The sequence below is a fragment of the Enhydra lutris genome, unplaced genomic scaffold, assembly GCF_002288905.1.
Source record: "Enhydra lutris kenyoni isolate GAN:26980312 unplaced genomic scaffold, ASM228890v2 scaffoldscaffold46, whole genome shotgun sequence".
NCBI lineage: Eukaryota > Metazoa > Chordata > Mammalia > Carnivora > Mustelidae > Enhydra > Enhydra lutris.
Genome location: NW_019154130.1, coordinates 50,102 through 69,298, shown reverse-complemented (window position 1 = coordinate 69,298; position 19,197 = coordinate 50,102). Strand labels below are relative to the sequence as shown.

The window sequence follows — 19,197 nt, the reverse complement described above, 5'->3', positions numbered from 1 at the left end:
CCAGCCTGTGTTATTCCAGAAAGACCTCAGCTTTGCCCAGGGCGCAAGGAACCCAGAATGTGAATTGCCAAGTTGAGGGGATAGGCCTGCAGGACAGGCGGACGGGACCAGCGGGAACCTCCACTCAAATGCACAGGAAGTCCTGCAGGAATCATCGTCGGAACTCCAAACGTCCCCCAAAAGCATAAAGTCGAAAAGCATTTATTCCAGAAAATAACCAAATCTCTGGGGGGGAAAGGGGGCTCCTGGTGGCCCTGCCCTCTGGTCGCTGGGAGCGGCTGGTGCCCGGTCGGAGGTGAAAGCCTTTGGCTCTCAGAGCTGAGCTGCATGTGGACTTCGGGGAGCAACTGTGGTCTGGAGCACAGTCCCCACCCCTCTGGGGCCTTGCTCTGCCCACCCTTTCTCCGTGGCGCTGAGTGGGGTTTTCTTGCGGTTGTCTGTGACTGGAGGGGCGGGGAGGAGGGCAGCGCTGCTGGGGGCCATTCACACCGTTGACTTCTTTCCTCCTCCCTGGTGCTGGGGGACTTCAGTGAGGATCCTTGTTGTGCAGGAGGGAGAGGAGGCAGGTGACGTGGGTCCGAAGCCAGGGACTGAACTGCCTGGGGTTGAGGTGTCAGCGAGGACACGGAACCGGCCCCGTAGGGCACTATACTGGCAGGAGTGCAGGCTGGGGCTGAGTGGGGAGGGTGCCAGCCCCTGCCCCGGTGCTTGGACATGGAGCCATGGGGACAGGTGACTGGGAGGAGGGAGACCAAGAGGAGCTACTGTGGAAAAGCAGAGAGTTTGTGGGGACGTGTCTGCAAGGCTGCCTTGTAAGGTAGTGTCAGCAGCGGCGCCTCAGGCCGGGGCCCCCATGAGGATGCAGGTGCCTGGGCTGGGCAGACCTGCTCGTGGGCCTGGCCACCAGGGTGGGAGCTCCAGGGCCCTGCCTGCCACCCTGCAGCACCAGCTGGTTCTCCTGGGTACCAGGCTGGGGTGGGGAGGGCCACTTCTTCCGGGGGGTCTGCCAGGGAACTCCTTGTCTTTGCCTGTGATCGGGCCTGAAGGTGCACCTAGGATTTTAGCCTGGAGCTGGACTCCTCGGTGACTTTGTCATTGATCTTCTGAGGTTTCCAGAGGGGAGAGGGGGTCCCAGCCACAACACAACCCTGAATCCAGCGGCTGCAGAAGGAAATCCGGGCTCTCACTTCCCCTTGCTGCTTCCTGCCTTGCCGGGCTCGGTCAGGGCCCCGGAGAGCTGCCCTCAGAGGGACAGTTTGTGCCAAAAGCTCTTCAGAGAAGCCCCCCCAGCCCCACCCCCAGCTCCACTGACCCCAGGGGAGCAGCCCTGGGCAGGTGCAGTCCCCTGCGCCATGGCCTCCGTGGATGACACAGCCGCAGGCCTGCCGGGCCGAGGAGTCTCGAGAGGCTGGCTGTGCGCAGGTGGCTTCGTGGATGCAATTTCTCACCCTTGCAGTGATCTGTTCGCACTGTGGGTGTCAGGACTGTTTCTCCTCGGGTGGGCAACAAGGGCACAAGGCCGTCGTGCGTGGGCTCACCGAGTGAGCAACGCCGAAGTGAGGTCTCAGCCCCAGGCCTGGCCTTGCTGTGCCCCTGGGTTCAGAACTTCCTCACGGGCACAGATGTGCTCCCAGAGGGCGCTGCTGCATGCGGCAAGGACAGTGAAAACGCTCGGGGACCCTGTGGGCCAGGTTTCTGCAGAGACACTACCTCCTGGCTCGGAAGCTGGGGGCGGCTTGGGCAGCCGTCTGGCGGGATCGGGGCTCTGCGGCCACAGGCCTCACCTTGTGTCCCGTTGCTCTCCTCGTGCAGGTCAATGTCGGCATCCTCATCGCTGTGACCAGGGTCATCACACAGATCAGCGCCGACAACTACAAGATACATGGGGACCCCAGCGCCTTCAAGTAAGTTGGACTCTGGGCCATCAGTGGCGGTCCTGCCTGCACAGAGCTGTTCGGGGCCAGGGGCCACTGGGGCGCTTTGAGCTTGAGACCTGGCTTGGCTATTAGCCGCCTGACCAGGACCAGCCCTTTTCCAGCCTTGCTGCGGCGTTTGTAAAGCAGGGGTCTCATCCCTGGGGTGAGGAGGAAGATTATAGATTCGGTCCTGCCCCAGCCCCCGCCATAGCACCCTCCATGCCTTGCTTTCCTAGCCGTGGAGGGCTGTCAGTGCAGGTGAACCTCCTCAGGGTAGAACTTCCCGAGGAGCTCCAGGGCTGGTCCCCCGGAGGAGGCGCAGGTCCCTCTGGGGAGGGATCCTCCCACGCCTCCTGCCCTCGAGGCGTCCTGACCCCGTATCAGGGAGGGCTCCCCTGACTCCACCGGACCGAAGACCCAGCACCAACTGGCTGAAGGCTAGGGGGTTGGTCCACAGAGCCCAGGAGGGAGTCTCGACCTGCTTGATCCAGGGGACCCGGCTTCTCCCGCATCCTTCGTCCCCGTGTCCCCGGTCGGCTTCCTGCTCAGACGGACCTGCCTCCTGGTGACACGGGAAGCCCCTGCATCCCAGATCAGACGGAGGTCCTGAGGCTGGAGGCCCTGCTCCCCTCAGGTCACATGCTCAACCTGGAGCCAGTCACAGCAGAACGGAAGTGACCGGTTCCCCCGGGCCTGAGTCCCAGGGGCCATCCTGGCTCTGGGGGGCACTCAGCGCCCCAAACCACAGGCCCAGGAAGTGGGGGAGGTGCGCCTCTCAGGGAACTTGGGGCTGTCATGAACATTTAGGACAGGGACACGAGGTAGCTAATGTTCTGCAAGTTACTTTAGCTACACTATATCTTTTCCGATCTGAGAGCAAGAGCAGTAAATATGTCAGCAGCAAATCGATAAGAGAATTATTCCATCATGAGTTCCCAGCACCGTGAATTGGACTGACAAGCAGCTCTGGCCCTCGTGGGTTTTCTCAGCCCCCAGACACCTCCGAGGGAAGCGCCGTGGGCAGGCAGGGCCTCCCACAGGTCGGGGAGCACATTTCTGTGTGTCTGCAGAGCGTCGGCTGTTGGCCCGACCGCCGAGGACTCCCGTGTCCTGCACCTGACAGCCAGGGTCCCACTCCTCCCAGGAGAGCTCAGGCCGTGCCTCTGGACAGAGAGGTGGCTCTGCAGGGTGACCCGGCTGCGTGACCTGTGCCGGGGCTTCTCCACACGGCTCCACGGGGCCCCCCCTCACTGACTTCTGAGGTCCCCTGTGTGGCCCTGTCCCCCGGGCTCCAGACCAGGCAGGGGGGAGGCAACTGTGGCATCCTCGGATGGCTTCTGTGGCTGCATGTGACCATGTCCTCCTTCCCAGGCCTTGGTTTCAATCTGGCCGTGTCCTCTGTGCAGAGCAGCTCTGCACGGTGACTAACAGGACAACGAGCTTCCTCAGGAGCCTGAAGGGGCTTCCCCTCCTCCTTAGTCTTTGTTTCCTGGGGGACTCCAGACTCCCCAGAGAGGAGCAGGGAACGTTCCACTTTCACAAGCAAGATCCAGGCTCCTTGGGGCAGGGGTGAGGCTGAGGACCACGAGGACCCACCCACGAGCCGTGGGAGAGGAGGGGGACGCTCATGGGGACTGAGACCCACGCAGGGCAGCCTGGGGAGCAGAGGAGGGGGCGTGTCGGGCGGTGCATCCACCTGCCAGGGCCTCACCCGGGGCAGGAACCCGTTCCTTCTGTGTGTGACGAGGGACCCCAGCAGCTCTGGCCCATTAACAAGAGGCCTCAGAGAGCACCAGCAGGACATGTCTTCCCCAAGACCTTCTGTTCTGAGTCTTCTGTTTTTAAGAAAAAACAGCACAGTTTGAGACCCATTTCTCAAGCCTGCTCTTTTCATATACGGATTCTCCAATATGTGAAGATGAAGGTACATCATCCGTGATGGCTTGTTTCCCGGATTCCGGTGTTTTGACTGTACTGATTTTAAGGAGATGTGGGGCTGCCGCTCCCTGGGCAGCTGACCTGTGGGGCCACCCGCTGGTTTTCAGGGTTTGTGGCCAGGAGCTGTCAGGACCGGGATCTGGGGTGTCCCGCCAGGAAGCTCGGCTGGCCGTGTCGCCCCTCCTCCCGGGGATGCTGGATGTGTGTGTGCCCGTGTGCACGCTCGTCAGTCTGTCCGTCACTCATTCACTCGCGCGTTCGCTCCTGCACTCGGTGGTCACTTCCTGAGAGCCCACGGGGCCGGGCGCGGGGCTGTGCATCGGGACCGCGGCAGTGAAGCCCCAGCCCAGCCGCTGGCGCTCGCGGTCTAGTGAGCGAGGCTGATGTGCGGTCAGTGCGCCCAGTGATAAGCACAGCTTTCCTCCGAAGCCCAGGTGCAGACCTCCCAGCGTGCAGATCCGAGCCGCTCCGGAAGTCAGGGTAGACTGTGAGCAACGGGAAGAACAGCTGGGATCAGACAACATGTGGGCCTTGCCTCACTGGTTCAGGGGTTCCCTGGGAGCAGACTAAGAGCTAGCTCTGCTCCGGGCTCACAGACGCAGCAGGGACCATGTCCGCGGAGCCCACGTTCTGGGAAGGAGCCCGTGAGGCCGAACCCGAGAGTGCGTCCTTCCCTGCTGGATCCTCCCCCGGAGCCTTGGCTCTGCTGTGCTTCGCGGGTGCCGGGGATCAGCTTTCTGACCCGGCCCTGCTGCCGGCCAGGTCACGGTGATCAGCTGAGGGTGCCCCGGGGGGCATGATGGCTGCTGGGTGCCTGGTGCCAGCTGCAGGAGGTCACGGTGATCAGCTGAGGGTGCCCCAGGGGGCATGATGGCTGCTGGGTGCCTGGGCCAGCTGCAGGAGGGTGCCTGGTGCCAGCTGCAGAGGCAGAGCTGCTGGCTTGGCCCCGAGCTGGCCGGGCAGGGACCCAGTGTCAGGTCCCGAGCGCTCCACTCCTCACCCGAGGTTCCCTGCAGGGTGGAGCTCAGGTCTGGCCCCCGGCAGGGCCGTGTCCGCTCCCTCTCAGCGGCCTCCCACTGAGAGGCCAGTGTCCCCCGGCCTGCCCCACAGCGTGGCCGTCTCCACTTCCCTTTCAGGTTGACGGTAAAAGCCGTGGCCGTGCTGCTGCCCATCCTGGGAATCTCGTGGGTCTTCGGCGTGCTTGCTGTCAACAACCAGGCCTTGGCCTTCCAGTATATATTTGCTGTCCTCAACTCCCTGCAGGTGAGCACCTGTGGGACTGCCCTGCCGGCGGTCTGCTTCTGAGCAGACGCGTGTGCAGCGGGTTGTCGCAAGTGTGGGACGGGGGCCCTCCTCTCTGCTCCCGCCACACATCCTGCGAGAGCCAGCATGGGCATGCCCAGAGCCAAGGACAGGGTTACCGATGGAGCCCGCCCCTGGGTCTCTGCGCGCGGGGCCTGTTTGCAGGAGGGCTGCCTCGTCGCGCCGGCCACTGTCGGTGGGAAGCACAGCGGGGCCTCAAAGGGAAGACGGTTGCACGGATGCCGCTCTGGAAAGGTCGCAGAGATGGTGACGGCGTGTGCCCCAGGTCTGGGTACATGTGTGTCCCCTGTGTAGAGGCGCAGAGAAGGGGCAGCAGCCTAGAAATCGGAGACTTGGGGTGCTCAGAGCCTGCACCCCAGACCCACAAACCCCCAAAGGGAGGGTGGAAGTGAGCGCCCCACCCCCACAGCCCCACAGCTGAGCCTGAGCTGTGTGCTGGTGAGTGTGAGCGCGGCCCACCTGCGCCGTCTTTGCTGCGCTCGGGGCCTTCCTGACCAGGGACTGCATCTCCCAAGAGCTGTTGCTGCTTCGGGTTTGTAATAAGCTGCACACATTGTTTCCTTCCGGTCGTTCACCGAGAAGGTGACTGTCCTGGCCGCAGCTGTCACGCAGCTGGGTCCCGGGGCCCATCACTCATCCTCTCTGCATTCCAGTCCCTCCTCCACGAAGTGGGAACAGTAACAGGACCCACTCCTGGCGCAGCTTTCACACGAAGGGAGCGAGCTCAGGGGAGGTGTTGGCCAGTGCCGGACACACGGTAGCTGTCTTCAGAGTTTGGGGACATCCTCATTCTCGTGCCTGCTTCGTTGTTACCATCATGCTATCTGGGAGGACACGAAGGCTCAGTTCAGTTGATTCTCAGATGTCCTCCCCTTTGTCCATTCCCAGCATTTTACTCATCCCCGGGTCTGTCCTGCCTTTGTACCTTTGCCCAAACAGCACAGTGGGCGCAGTGGTGCCTGCCTCTAGGCTGGATTTCACGCCAGGATCTGGACGCCTCCCGTTCTCAGGGGCTCCGGACCGTAGGACTGCCAGCAGCTCACGTGCGGCCCCAGCGGTGAGCCGCACCAGTGCCCGTCCCAGAACCCACCTGGCCTTGGGAGGAAGCTTTGGAGAGTGCTGTGACAGAATGTGAGAGCCTAATCTTGTGTTCTCCCCTTCCTCCCCAGGGGTTTTTCATCTTCCTTTTCCACTGTCTCCTGAATTCAGAGGTATGTCTGTTCTACTTCCTGGAAACACAGAGGTAGTTTTTCACTTCTGGAAGGGCACAGAGCGCACAAAGTCTTGCCCCATCAGGCCAGTGTCCGGGCAGGCTTTGGTAGTGGTCACAAGTTGTGTGCTATAGGCTGCTTTCCATCAGCCCTTCTCTCGCCTCCTGGTTGCTGAGCAACCTCCAGGCATCTCCTTCCTGGCCTCACACAGGCCCTCCTGGCTCTGCGGAGGATGGGGTGATGGAGATAGTGGGGGGCAGCCAATCTGCAGAATCAAGACCTGGCTGGCACATTAGGGAGAGTAAGATGTAGCTGTCTTTCCAATGGCCCCCCAAAGGCAAGAGGAGGCTCTCTGGGGTAAAAGAAGGAGGTCTCCTGACCGCAGGACTTGGGGCCACTGTGTCCCCTGCCCTCCGCAGGCATTGGGGATAATAGGGAGTGGGCTTGTTCTCAGGTGCAGTCTGGACATTGACTTGCCATGCACTTGGCCACGGGGAGGGGGAAGGCTGCTCTAGATCCTGTTTCTCAAGACCCATACTTAGGCTTACATTGTGGGCTTGACATCTGAGACAATTTCGGGCTCGGTCATGGGGAGGCACCTGTGGATTAGTGAGTGGGAACAGGCAGAGGGGTGCTATCCCATCTGCGCTATTTCTGTGGGAGGTCTGTTCGTAGGAGATACAGGTCAGGCGGGGAGGGAAGGGATACTGGGGGCAGGAGGATGGCTGGAGGTGGGCAGGGTGAGTCGCTGAGGACAATGGTGACCAGGGGTGGAGGGGAGCAGCTCAGCAGAGCCCAAAACTGCGGTTCACACGATGGGAAGCAGACATGGCCTTGAGCCATGCCTGGCCTACCCCATGTCTGCATTTGTTCCCTTGCTTGTCTTCTGTCCCTGCTCCTGGCCATACTCTGCCCCCTCCACCATTCCTTGTTGACCATGTGTCCTAGCCAGGACTGGGATGAGGCCAGCAGGGAGCAGACCAGTCCCAGCTTCCTCGCTCCGTGGGCCCTGGTAGGCGGTGGGGACAGAGCACACCTGCCGACTGGGGCAGTGAGTCTGGACAGATGCTTCCAGATCCTGCCCATTCTGGGACTTTATTTCAGCACAAAACCTAGAGGCCTTGGAGAACAACCTTTATTGTTGCCGTTTCCACTGCTGAAATGGCTTCTAACCATCCTCTGTTCTGCCTTCAAAGGTGAGGGCTGCCTTCAAACATAAAACCAAGGTCTGGAGCCTCACGAGCAGCTCCATCCGCAGTGCTAACGCGAAGCCCTTCAGCTCTGACATCGTGAGTGCCGTGCAGTGTCGGGTCTGCACCTCCTTCTCGCTTCGGTCCTGTTCTGAATGCCTGTGTGCTTGCTCTCATGGACCCGTGGGCTCTGGACTTCTTTCTTGTTATCTGGAAAGTCCCAGTGGCTGCTGGCCTTGGCTCTGGGCACCAGGCCTCTGCCCTCCTGGGCCTCCTAAACCCAGAGCCTCCAGAGCACATCTCCTTCCTTCCCTGAGCCTGACCTGGCCATGGGCATGTCGTGCAGGTGGCTGCCCAGTTCAGGGCTTGGTGGTAAGGCGTGGCCGCTGGCGCCGCCTGCTCGGCCTTTTACATTCTTCATCCGGCCTGGGGGCTGCATGTGCTCCGGGGTGACGGTATGTCCACAGCGGCCCATCTCCCAGGGCCAGTACTTCTGCACTGACTTAGGAGGAAGGAGGATGAGCTGATGAGGAGGCAGGCACGGGGTGTGCTGCCAGTGTCCCGGGAGGCATGAAAGTCCCCAGGCACAGCCCGGCCTTCAGGGAACTTATCTCCTGCCTGGGTCTCTTCCCTCTGCAGATACCCGAGGACCGGGTCTTGGTGCTCAGGGATCCCGACAAGCCTGTCATCTCCACACCAGGCTCGGTTCACCTTCCTCCTGTGGGAAGTGCAGATGCGGGCAGGGCCCCAGGTGCCTGGGGCGGATGACCTGTGTTCTGGCTGAGCCCAGGGCCTGGCGCAGGGGTCCTGTCCTCGGGAGGGACTTCCTGGGCCGTGTTGTGTCATAACCACCAACTGCTCGTTCTGTTTACTGACACGTGTGACTGTCTTGTATCTCCCGCTGGTGGGTAGAGCATGGGGACAAGAATATGGTTGGCACTGGTCACTCCTGTGAGCCCAGAGCCTGCCACAAAGGTGAGATATGCTCGGTGAGTGCATGTGGAGTGAGCGCATGGACAGACAGAGAGGAGTGGGAGTGAGCGTGTGCGACACCAGCTCCGGGAAGTGACAAGGAAGGAAGTCTGCGCAGAAGGTGGGAGGCAGTGTGCCCCCAGAGTTCAGCGCTCTCTTCCCCGGAGGGCAGCGGGGCCCTGATGGGTTGAGGGGGCCTCATGCAGCTTTCTAGGCCAGTGCTTCTGCACTGCCCGGGATCTGGTTTCCTGTCCTGGGAGCACGTCTTCAGAGTTCACTCGTTTGTGATTCACAGATGAACGGGACCCGGCCAGGCACAGTGTCCACCAAGCTCAGCCCCTGGGACAAGAGCAGCCATTCTGCCCACCGCGTGGACCTGTCCACCGTATGAGCAGGGAGGCCGCTGACCGGCCATCTTGCTGCTCAGACACACCCCGCAAACTAAACACAAGAAACACTCTGCCTTCACCGTGGGACCCTCTCCTTGTTGCTGTCTGGGTGTGGGGGTCCTGGCCCCCTTGACAGGCGTCCTCACCTCTGGCCCTCCCCGTGTGACAGAGCCCGCTGCTGGGCCCGAAGCCTGATGCACAGTAGGGGGCGGCCCTCCCAGCTCTGGTCCTCCCGTGGCCAAGTGACTGTCCCCTGGGGCACTTGCCGTGGGCACATAGGACCTTGGGGCTGCAGCACGACAAGGGCAAGTTAGCCTGGGCACCGTGATGGGGACTTGGAGCCAGAGAGGCAGGGTCCTGCGGGGGAGGTGAAGGCCCTGAGGCACCCCTGCAGGGTCAGGCAGAGGCACGTGGGGGTGTCTAAGGAGTGTGAAGAATGTCCTCGACCTGCTGAATCAGCCACAGCAAGCTCTGAGAAGAGGGCCTGGTGTAGGCTGGAGCCCCACGGGCCACCCTCACCTTCCAGCTGCACGGAGGGTTGGGGCCGGGGGGGTGCTGGCTGCTCAGGGCCCATCTGTGGGAGGAGCCGGATGGGGCCGCTGCGGGGACAGCTCCCAGCCTCCCCATTGGGGTTCTCTCCACACTGGCGGTCCGCCCCACCAGGGGCCCTGCTGGAGCACCTGAGCCCTCCCTCATCCTCACAGCCCCGTAGCTGGGCTTCCCATGGCCTTGATTCCCCAGAGCTTCCTGCTGGTCACGTACAGACCCGTTCTGTGTTTCCCCCAGGCAGATGCCACTGGTGGTTAGTGAGCACGCATCCCGTGTGGCCACAGAGGCCACTCACACCGTGGACCAGGGGAGGGTGGCTTGATGATGGCTGTGTCTTCCGGTCGCTTTCGGCTTGTGGACCGGGGCTGCGTCCCCAGGAAGTGGAGTGACCATTACTGCTGTGTGTGTGGGCAGGGTCCCTGTGACACCAGGGCCTGTGACCTTAGATGTGCCCCCAGTGCCACTGAATATCGGGAAGCAGGCTGGGAAAGCTTAGACCGGGGCGCCCACGGGGACGGTGTGCATGAGCTGTGGGGGCGAGATGTTCAGGCCTGTAGCTGATACTGGAAAGTCTTCTGTAAACTGTGACTGTGGTGGCACCAAGCCCTGTCCACCCCACACGCCCGCCGGGTCTCCAGGGGCCTTCTCCCTCTCGCTCGGGGGCCACCTGATCCCGACGGTTGCCGCCGTCCCCCACAGGCATGTCCCATGCGGGGAGGGGTCCGCCGAGAGCCACATGTCGATCGCAGGGCAGCTGTGTTCTTGCTTCCTCACGAGGTCCCAGGGGCAGCAGCCGACCCAGCACGGGGTGACGGTGGCGGTGACCTCCATGTGGGCCTCAGGGACGGGCGGGGGGGCTGGAACGCTGCCCAGCCCCCACCCAGGCTTCTCCTCGTGGTTCCCGAAACCGACGGCTCGTACCTGCGCGTTGTAGCCTCGTCGCGCGCGAGCCCCGAGGACTGAGAGCGCTGCAGTCCCGAGTCTGCACTGGGGCCGCTGCCCCCTTCGTCTCCGGGGAAGCACGTCGAGTATGGAGCTGTCTTTCCTTCAGGTGGAATTCTTCGTTTTAAGCTCAGCATGTTCACTCTACACAGCTGATCTATCAAGGGGAGTAATGAAGAAACCTTTCACTTCTAATGAAGGAGCGCGCGCACTTTATTTATAGGCTATAGATCTGGGCTTCTGCGGCGTTTTATTATCTGCACACAATTTGGCCAAAGACAAGAAATTGGGAAGAATCATGTGTTTACGGTAGTTCACAGCACAGGAAAAATGATGAATGCCACCAAGTAGTGAAAATATGTGGTGATTTTTTATGAAATAAACTCTCCATGTCCTGACGGTGATGTGTGGTCCTCAAGTTTTTGGCTTGTGCGAGGTGAGCGGGATGAAGTCTCAAGACAGAAATCTGTGGAGAAACACACGTGGGTGACATCCCGCCCTGGGAGTCACCTGACAGACATGTAGTTAGCGCCTCCTGTGTACCCAGCACGTCCCAGCTCTGGGGACACTGTGGCGGGTGACACCTGGCTCTCAGGAGCCTCCCTCCCCCGGGCAGGGCGGTAGGGCACAAGCAGCAGCCCCTGAGCCCAGGGAGGGAGGACAGGGAGAGGGTCTGCGCAGCCGTGTGTCCCCCTGTGTCGGGGCGCGGGGTGCGGGAGCCTCCGTCAGCACCCAGCCCGGTGCGCAGCTCTCCCACGCTGCTCCTGGACCCGCAAAACAGACGGACTCGTCCTCCTCGTCCCCGTCATGTGCCCCCCACAGCCACCGGCTCTCAGACTTCTGCTCTGCACAACCATTTTCTGAATCACCACATGCCATTCATAATTTTCCCTGTAGCAAAAATGCATGAAGTACCCGGTGACAAAAATTTCAGCAAACCCTTGAATTATCTTACAATCGTTAAAGAAGCTCGGGAGTGTTCTCTCCTTTTCAGTTTGCTGGGAGTTTGAGAAGGATTGGTGCTCATTTTTTCATACGCCCTTTCTTGACCCTGCAAAGTGCCGGTCCAGTGGCCAGCGGCCCCTCTGCTCTCCCCAGGGCAGCGGGGCTGGCCCAGATGCGGGGGTTTCTCTGCGGCCCCCACGGGGAACTGGCCACAGGCGGCACAGTGTGGGGGCTGCTGTGGACCTGTCTGGGGACCGTGGTCCGGCTTCCTGATGGCGTCTGAGGCAGGCTTAGCAGCATCTGTGTCCTTTGGATGTGCTCCGACAGCCTGGGCTGCGTCCTCCCAGCTGCTGCCCGTCCCCCAGTCCCACGGCCACCTTGGCGCTCGGTGGGGCTGAGGAGTGGGTGTTGCAGTGTCCACGCAGCTGGGGCGTGGCTCTCTCTTCACCCCTGGGGGGAATCACGGGCCAGCGCGTCTCCTGGCCGCGGGCCGTGCAGGGAAGGGCCGAGGGTGCCACGAGGCTCTTGCCCTCTCCTCTCTCGGCTGCAGAGCGCAGGGTCTGCTGTGCCGTGAGCCGCAGCTCCCCGGGCTCCCCGCCCTCCACGAGCACGGCCATCCGTGGATGAACGTGAACCTTCGAGCTTAAATATACAGTCCTTTAGGAACGGAGCTCTGTGCGGTGCTGAAGGATAACGCGGAGGCCTCGCGGCAGCCAGCGGCACCACGGCCCGTCAGGAGCTGGCCTTTCCCGGAGTTGTCTCCGTTCCTTTGTCCACGGTCCTCTGGCCACTGTGTTTGTGAGGCTCTCACCCCGGGCCCTCCTCTGCATCTGTTGGTCCGTTTGTCTCTTTTCCTTCCTACACCGCACCGTCCTGACTGCCATAGCTCCGCGGTCTTGAAATCGGGATGCGTGAGTCCCCACACGTGCCCTTTCTCCCTCAGGGTCGCGCTGGCTCTCCCAGATACGTGGCCTTGCCGTGTTTTAGACTCAGTCTCTCAGCATCTACACAGTCGCTTGCTGGTGAGGAGATCTCCAGAGCAGTCCTGAATGTTTCAACACGCGAATGCGGAGTCTCCGTTTGTTTACGGCTTTAGAATTGTTAGAATTGCGTCTTTAAATGTTCGGTAGAATTCAGACTGATTGGCTTTCAGATTTTAACGCATATTCTAACTAATTTTTAAAGTAATTTCTGAAGCACGGGAATCGCTCCTCAGCTGTATCCGGCCTGCTGAGGAGCCCGTCAGAGGCGTTCTGCGTTTCTCTCAAAGGGTTTTGGTTCCCGGCGTTCTGTTGCTTTTCCCTCGGGTTCACGCCTCTCCGCTTTCACGGCCCGTCTGTTCTCGCGCGTTGTCTGCGGCTTCTGTTACGGCTCGTACCGTGTTCATCACGGTTCCTTTAAATTCCCTGCCCGAGGATTCAACATCTGCGCAGCCTGTGAGTCTGGCTCCGACGCTTTTTTCCTCCTTGACTTTCTGACATTGTTGTTGCTAAAGGCGGTTGGTGTGTTTGAACTGGGTATTAGGGACCGAGGGAAGCGGGGGTCGGGGGAGGGCCTGTGCTAATCTGGCCCGGGGCTGGGCTGCTGGTGCCCAAGGCTTCCGGTTCCCCTGTGGTCCTTGATCTTGCCTTTGCTCCTGGCTGTGGACTCGCCCTGGGCCACGCCCCAGAGAGGCTGCAGCTCTGTCAGCCGTGAGCCCCGGGGACCCCCAGACCTCCTGCCGCGGGCCGACATGTGGGGCAGGGAAATCCTGTGATCTTACGAGAGCTCTTCCCCCTTCCTGGGTCTGTGTCTAGGGTGGTGACCTTCAGAGGTGTTTCTCCAGTGAGCAGGCATTTCCCCCCGGGGGGACCCAGGAAGACCAGCGGCCCTGGAAGGAGTGCCCTGCCTGGAACGGATAGAGCTCTGACACGGTGCTTGCCCGGCGGAAGGGGCTCCAGTGATGATGAGGTGGGCCTAACCACGGCCCCCATAGTCCCCCCAGGCACCTCAGCTGCGGGAGAATGATCCTATCATCGTGTCTCTGGAGCCTCATGGGACCAAGGAGGGGGAGCCGGCGAGCAGGCTCCTGGTGACAGCAGCCGGGGATCTGGTCCTCCCTCCCTGGAGTTTGGTGCCACAGAAACTCCCTTGAACTTGGACGTAACTCTGGAAAGCTGGTGGGCGTGGGGGGTGCACAGTCCCCGAATCACCCCGGGTTGTCACCCAGGCAGAATGGAATCTAAAACAAGCAGTCCGTTTCTCAGGTCGGCGTGTGGATGAGTCCGGGGTCCCTGACAATTTGGTCCGAGGTTTTGTTCTGTAGGAGGAGGAGCAGGGACAGGCACTCTAGCTCTGCTCTCACACAGCTGCGTGCCACCTGGGGTCTCCACCAACACCTGCCACGTGGCTCCTTTCCTGAGAGAACCCTGCCCCGTGTGACTCAGGGAAGGGACGATCCCTCTACGACGGGCTTGAAGGTCCCATCATTATTCCAGGGGTTGGTTTACGCAAAGGCATGGGAGGCATCTCAGCCAGATGAGGAGGCACCTCATCTGAGGGGTCACTGGCCTCTGCCCAGGAACCATGGAGCCTGGTGTGACCCAGGGGAGTCGGCCAGGCCACAGCTAACCCCCTGCCATGGCGGCGGGAGGATAGACATTGCCAGGGTCCCTGATGGACGGAGCTCCTCCAAGAAGTTTCCTCCTTCCCTTGGACCAGAGAGAGTTCTCTGTTGTTCACACCAAGGGGCCTCTGGCGTCCCTGGATGATGGGAGGGGCCCATGTGCCTGCTGCCTCTTGTTTGGGGCTGAGGGGTGGGTCTGTGAGGGCCAGTCCTGGGGGGACGCCGCCTGCCGCCCTCCTGTCTCCCTGACTGATGTGGGACTATTCCTCCCCGCCGGCGTCCTTATAGGAGAGTGAATCAAGAAGATTAATGGGCCTAATGGAGTCCTTCCAGATGAGAGAGTGGCCTGATCCTTCATGCTGGGGAGCCTGCTCACGTAATTAGGCATTTGCGAGTCCCTTCTGCTTCTACGAGGTTAACAAGCTGTGTTTGTCACAGCTTGGTCCCCGTGTTCTCCTGGTTTCACAGATCTCCTGGGTTCCGAGAGATGGCTCCTCCGCGAGTGGACTCTCTTCTCTCCTGGGGGGTCTTCTAGATGGACGCAGGTTGGGCTCTGTCCGTGTGGGGTTGGGGAGCACGGGGCCCCTGGAAGGCTCCTGCCTGGCTCTGCCGGGAGAATTCCAGTGCTCACCCCAGGACGCGGGCTGCAGCCGCCCTGGTTTGTGTGAAACTGTCCCCCGAGCTTGTGGTGGCCGGAGAAGATCGGGCACATGGGGCAGCTATGCACGGCGGCCTGCCTGTCCCCGGCAGCTGGAATGGAGATGTGGGCGCTGGAGCTCACGCAGTCCTGCTGGACATAGGAGGAACCCGATATGGAGAAATCCCAAGAAACGAGGTAGAGTAGGCTCCTTCCCTGATGGCTGTGATCTGGTCTAGGCTCCCGTGGATTGTGGTTTCCAGTGGCTCACAGCCGCCTCTCACCCTGGCCCGGGCAGCCCGGGCCTGTCCAGCCCCTGCACGCTGTGCTGAGTGAGGACAGCAGCCACCCCCCGTGGTGGCTCAGCCCCGAGCCCCTCAGGGGCCAGTGTGGCCTGGGACTGGTGTCGTGGCAGGTGCTGACTCCCAGGCCTGGGCTGGGGCCCAGGACCCTGCATCTGTGACAGGCTCCAGGGCAGGTCGGGCTGCGGGTCCTCGAGCACACAGGGAGTAGCCGGGGTCCCAGCCCGGTGCGCTCCCCTGTCCATCTCTCGCCCGCCAGAGCAGCCCCCAGAGAAAAGCAGTCGGCAGAGAGCATTTCCAGGTGGATGGGCTCCTGGGGAGGGCGGGCTCAGCAGTGATGGTGGGTCCTGGAGGCCGCTCCATCCCTCTTCTGCCTCAAGGGACAGAGACGTATCAGCTCCCCCTGCCGGCTGCTCCTGCCAGCTGCGCGCCGTGGCGTGGTCGTGCACCTGGGGGACAGGACGTGGGGCGTGGGCGGGAGATGCCTGTGAGCAGCCCAGGAAAAGTGGTCGGGAGGGAGGAGCAGGGGTGGGGGGGACCTGGGTCGGTGGAGGGAGAGAAGCGTCGCGGGAGGGGATGCGGGTGGCAGGGCCGGCAGAGCCAGTCACGGGGGGTAGCACTGAGAGCCATAGGATGTGTCAGTGAGCCACAGGGCACCAGGGACAAAGGCGACAGCTGTGGGCTGAGCACACCGGCAGCTCTGCCACAGAGACGTGGATTCTACAAGGGAAACCTCCCAGAATCGGGGCCACGCCTGTGAGGCCTATTGTCACTGCACGCTTTCTTGGGGCCCAGCGCAAAGGGCTGCGGATGTCTCCAGAATGGCCGCAGCCCCGGCCTCCAGAGGCCCCCAGGGTCTTGTGAGGTCGGCCTCTGAGGTCAGAGAACTGCCCTTTTACCCTCGGTCAGCAGTGGGGAGTTTGAGCCGCTTGCGACAATCTCCGCTCTACTCTGGTAAAAGGTCCGCGCGCTCCCAGATGTAATCTCGTGAGATGCCTCCTCTCAGCCTCACGTGACTTCATGGAAGGTTCCTCCTGGAAGGGGCTGTCTGTGGCTGGTCTCCACCTGCTGACACCCCCGTGTAGCTGTGGGGTCACGGGTGCACGCTTCTAGCCCAGGGATCGGTCTGTGCGCTCTGGGTACTGTCCCCTCTGTGGAGAGGGGACCCTCCACTGCTGGGCCCCATAGGGCCCCAGGGTGGACATGGGGGCTGAGGAACACCACGGGCAGCGGGAGGAGGGAGGAGGGTGGGCTGGTGGGTGCAGCTATGTGGGGACAGGGCACAGCCACTGGGGAGGTGACAGAAGTGGGCGACTTCAGATCTGATCTTGGGGAGGTCCCTGGCAACCCGCGAGGCACTTGGCTGCTCGTCAGACACAGCATCTCCTGGGCAGCAACTGAAGCAGGGCCAGCGGCTGGGCAGGACTTGGCCCGGCCAATGCTCCAGCAGTGTAGACCAGCGGCCAGTGCCCAGGAATGGAGAAGCTCCGGGGGCAGTTCGGAGTTCTGGACGTTCTTGTGTGGTAAGGACTCGGGCAGCTCTGGGCCATCCCACACAATAGCCGTGGCTGGTGCTGGGCTGGGGACACCCCTTCATGGGGCATGCAGCCCCTCACCCCTGTCTCCCCCGACCCGCCTTATCCAGTAACCACCTGCCTGCATGTGTCCCGAAGAGTCAACTTTGCATCCAGTCACTAGATGCACCTTTGGAAACATGAGGCTGCTCTCGACCTTGCAAAGGCTGCAGCCCTAGGTCAGAGGATGGGGGTGGACAAGCACGTCTGCAAATCACTGCACAACATCCCAGGGACCCAGGGTGCAGAGCCTTGATCCGCATCCGTGGTGCTGTGGCAGCAGAATGACCCGCCGAGGACGTCGACGCGCTGGTGCAGAGCACGCAGCTGTGTCAGCTCCCAGGGGAGAGGCGCTCTGCTGATGGGGCGAAGGGACAGATCTTGAAAAGGGGGAGGGGCTGTTCCGGATTACCTGTGTGGGGCCAGTCTAGTCCGTGGGTCCTGAAACTGGGAGGACCTTGCCCCCGCTGGCCAGAGACCAGGCGGGAGGAGGAGGGCAGATATGCAGGGTGAGAGGAGCTCTGAAGTCGGAGCAGGGGGCCCTGAGCCAAGACACTCACACGGCCCCTCCGAGTGGAAGGGCCCCCGGCTGACAGCCAGAAGGAAACAAGGAGGCAGTTCTACAACCGCAGGAATTTTGCCAACAGCCCGAATGAACAAGGAAGCGAATCTGCCCCAGAGCCTCGGAAAGAAAGGCAGCCAGGTGAGACAGTGGTTTCTGCCCAGCGAGCCCCATGTCCCACGGCTCCCCTGCACAGCTGCGGGACAAATTTGTGTCTGAGCCATGGACGTGGTGGTGATTGGTTAGGTCGGCAGTAGGAGACAAAGGAGATGATTCCGGTTCTGGAAGGCGCAGAAGCCCACCTTCAGCAGGCACAGACTGGAAGCTGTCCCACCTGAGCTAGGTGTGCCCAGGCTCCAGCTGCTGCCCCCCGGGGGAGCTGGTCCAGCACGGCAGGGAATAAAGTCAGAGCAGGAAGTGAAGGGGACACGATGGTGTTCCATTGTCTGGTGTCTGCTTCCCCATGGCTCGTGCTTGTCTGCCGCCTGTCGTGAGCTAGCCCACCCAACCTAGGTGGGACCCAGGTGGGACCAGATGACCCATCCGGCATGCATGACTGAAGAGTCTAGAGCTGTCCTCAGACGTGCAGGCAAGTGCAGAGGAACCACAGGGCAGAGGAACCACAGGAACACGAAGCACCCCTGGTTCTCGCAGGAGTGAGGAGTCTTTATCCTGGGCTTGTCTGGGTGACAAGGGAGAAAGCAGGATTTCTGGGAGCCAGGGACAGCTGTAGCCTGGGGAGAGCGGCCGTGGGCAGGACCTGGGACCTTAGAGGAATGCAGCCTCTGTCAGAGCCACAGGCCAGCAGGACAGAAGCAGGAATGCCCCAGCCTCCCTCTCCTCCCGCCCTCCTGCCAACTCCCCCAACTGGCTGAAGCCAACCAGGAGCGGAGGAGCCGCTTTCAGGCAGAGTTGGGCCCAGCCGCCCTGCACAGAGCAGAGCCGGGCGGAGGAGGAGCAGAGCAGCAGGGGCACAGAGAACAACTGGCTCAGAACCCTTCCTCCTGGTCCTTGATGGACAAAGGCCTCTCGGCCCCTGGCATTTGGAATTGTGTTTCTGTCATCTGAAAATGGGAGTTCTGACAACTCGGTCTACTTCCATGAGTCTCTACTGGGCCACAGTGTGATCCAGGACTGTACTAGCCCAGGGCCTAGTATACAGTAGGTGCTCAAGAACATCTATGGAATGACAGGTTGGGTGGACAATAAAGTCTCATGTAGATGCTACAGGGGACAAGACCCTGATGGGTAACCCCTGCCCGGTTGGTTACCTTCCACCCCGTCCTTGGGTGAGAAAAGCATCTTTCCCCTGTTCTGCTGTCACAGAGCGAGGAAGAGGTTGGACGAGTGGTCACAGAGCTTCTCTTTTGCAGAGACTATGGCCCAGTGGGGCACTGAACTCTTAGTGGTTCGTCAGTGACTATGTTACATGAAAGAAGAAAAGGAACGTGGGACTGCTTCCGTGTCCATTGGAAACCACGTGTGCCTCCTCCAGAATTGCCTCCGACGCTAGGACTCCAGAAGGGCGGCTTCTTGGGAGTGTCACGACACAGTGTCCCTCGTTCCATGATCCCACTCCTCACTAACCAGGCTAGACGTCTGGCCACGAGCCACCCTCAGGCCCTGGACACCCATCACATGTTTGCGTAGCGGACAGACCTACCCTTTGGAGCAGAGGCTCAGCCTGGCTGCGCTCCTCCCAACGCCGCGGGGCCTCGTGCCTGTGTCCTGCTGGAGAAGCACGGCTGGGAGCTGGAGAGGGGGAGGCAGAGGAGTTTGGTTTCAGGGTAAAAGCTGGGAGAAACGCTGGATTTGTGGCAGGTGGCCCTGATTCTCGGGGAGGCGTGTAGGTCTGTTCTGAAGGGAGTATTGATTGCTCTGATGGAGTCTGGAGTCTGGAGTGCGTGTGCTCAAGGTCTACAGAGTCTCAGCCAGTCTTCCCAGACAGTCCCCGCAACAGAGCGAGTGTGTCTGCTGGGGACAGTTCTCCCTGCCCAGGCAGCCTGTGACCCAGTCTACCAGCGCCCCCTGCGCAGGGCCAGCAGTGTCGTCGGCCCCATTCCCTCCCACCTGTGCTCTTTGCATAGGAAGGACGCTTCTGCTGCAGAGCAAGACACAGGATTTACCCCGGCGCATTTCAGC

General features: G+C 61.4%; 1 protein-coding gene across 2 annotated transcripts in view; it reads left to right on the top strand.

Moving 5' to 3' along the window:
- The window catches only part of LOC111156409 (adhesion G protein-coupled receptor D1), a 123,497-nt gene extending 113,155 nt beyond the window's left edge, over window positions 1-10,342 (top strand). For both annotated transcript variants that reach the window (XM_022517285.1, XM_022517284.1), the window contains 5 exons: window positions 1,813-1,904; window positions 4,991-5,117; window positions 6,347-6,388; window positions 7,585-7,677; window positions 8,846-10,342. In XM_022517285.1, coding sequence (XP_022372993.1) covers window positions 1,813-1,904; window positions 4,991-5,117; window positions 6,347-6,388; window positions 7,585-7,677; window positions 8,846-8,941 — 450 coding nt within the window. In that variant the 3' untranslated portion in view covers window positions 8,942-10,342. The remainder of the gene's footprint in view (window positions 1-1,812; window positions 1,905-4,990; window positions 5,118-6,346; window positions 6,389-7,584; window positions 7,678-8,845) is intronic.
- The last annotated feature ends 8,855 nt before the right edge of the window (window positions 10,343-19,197 follow it).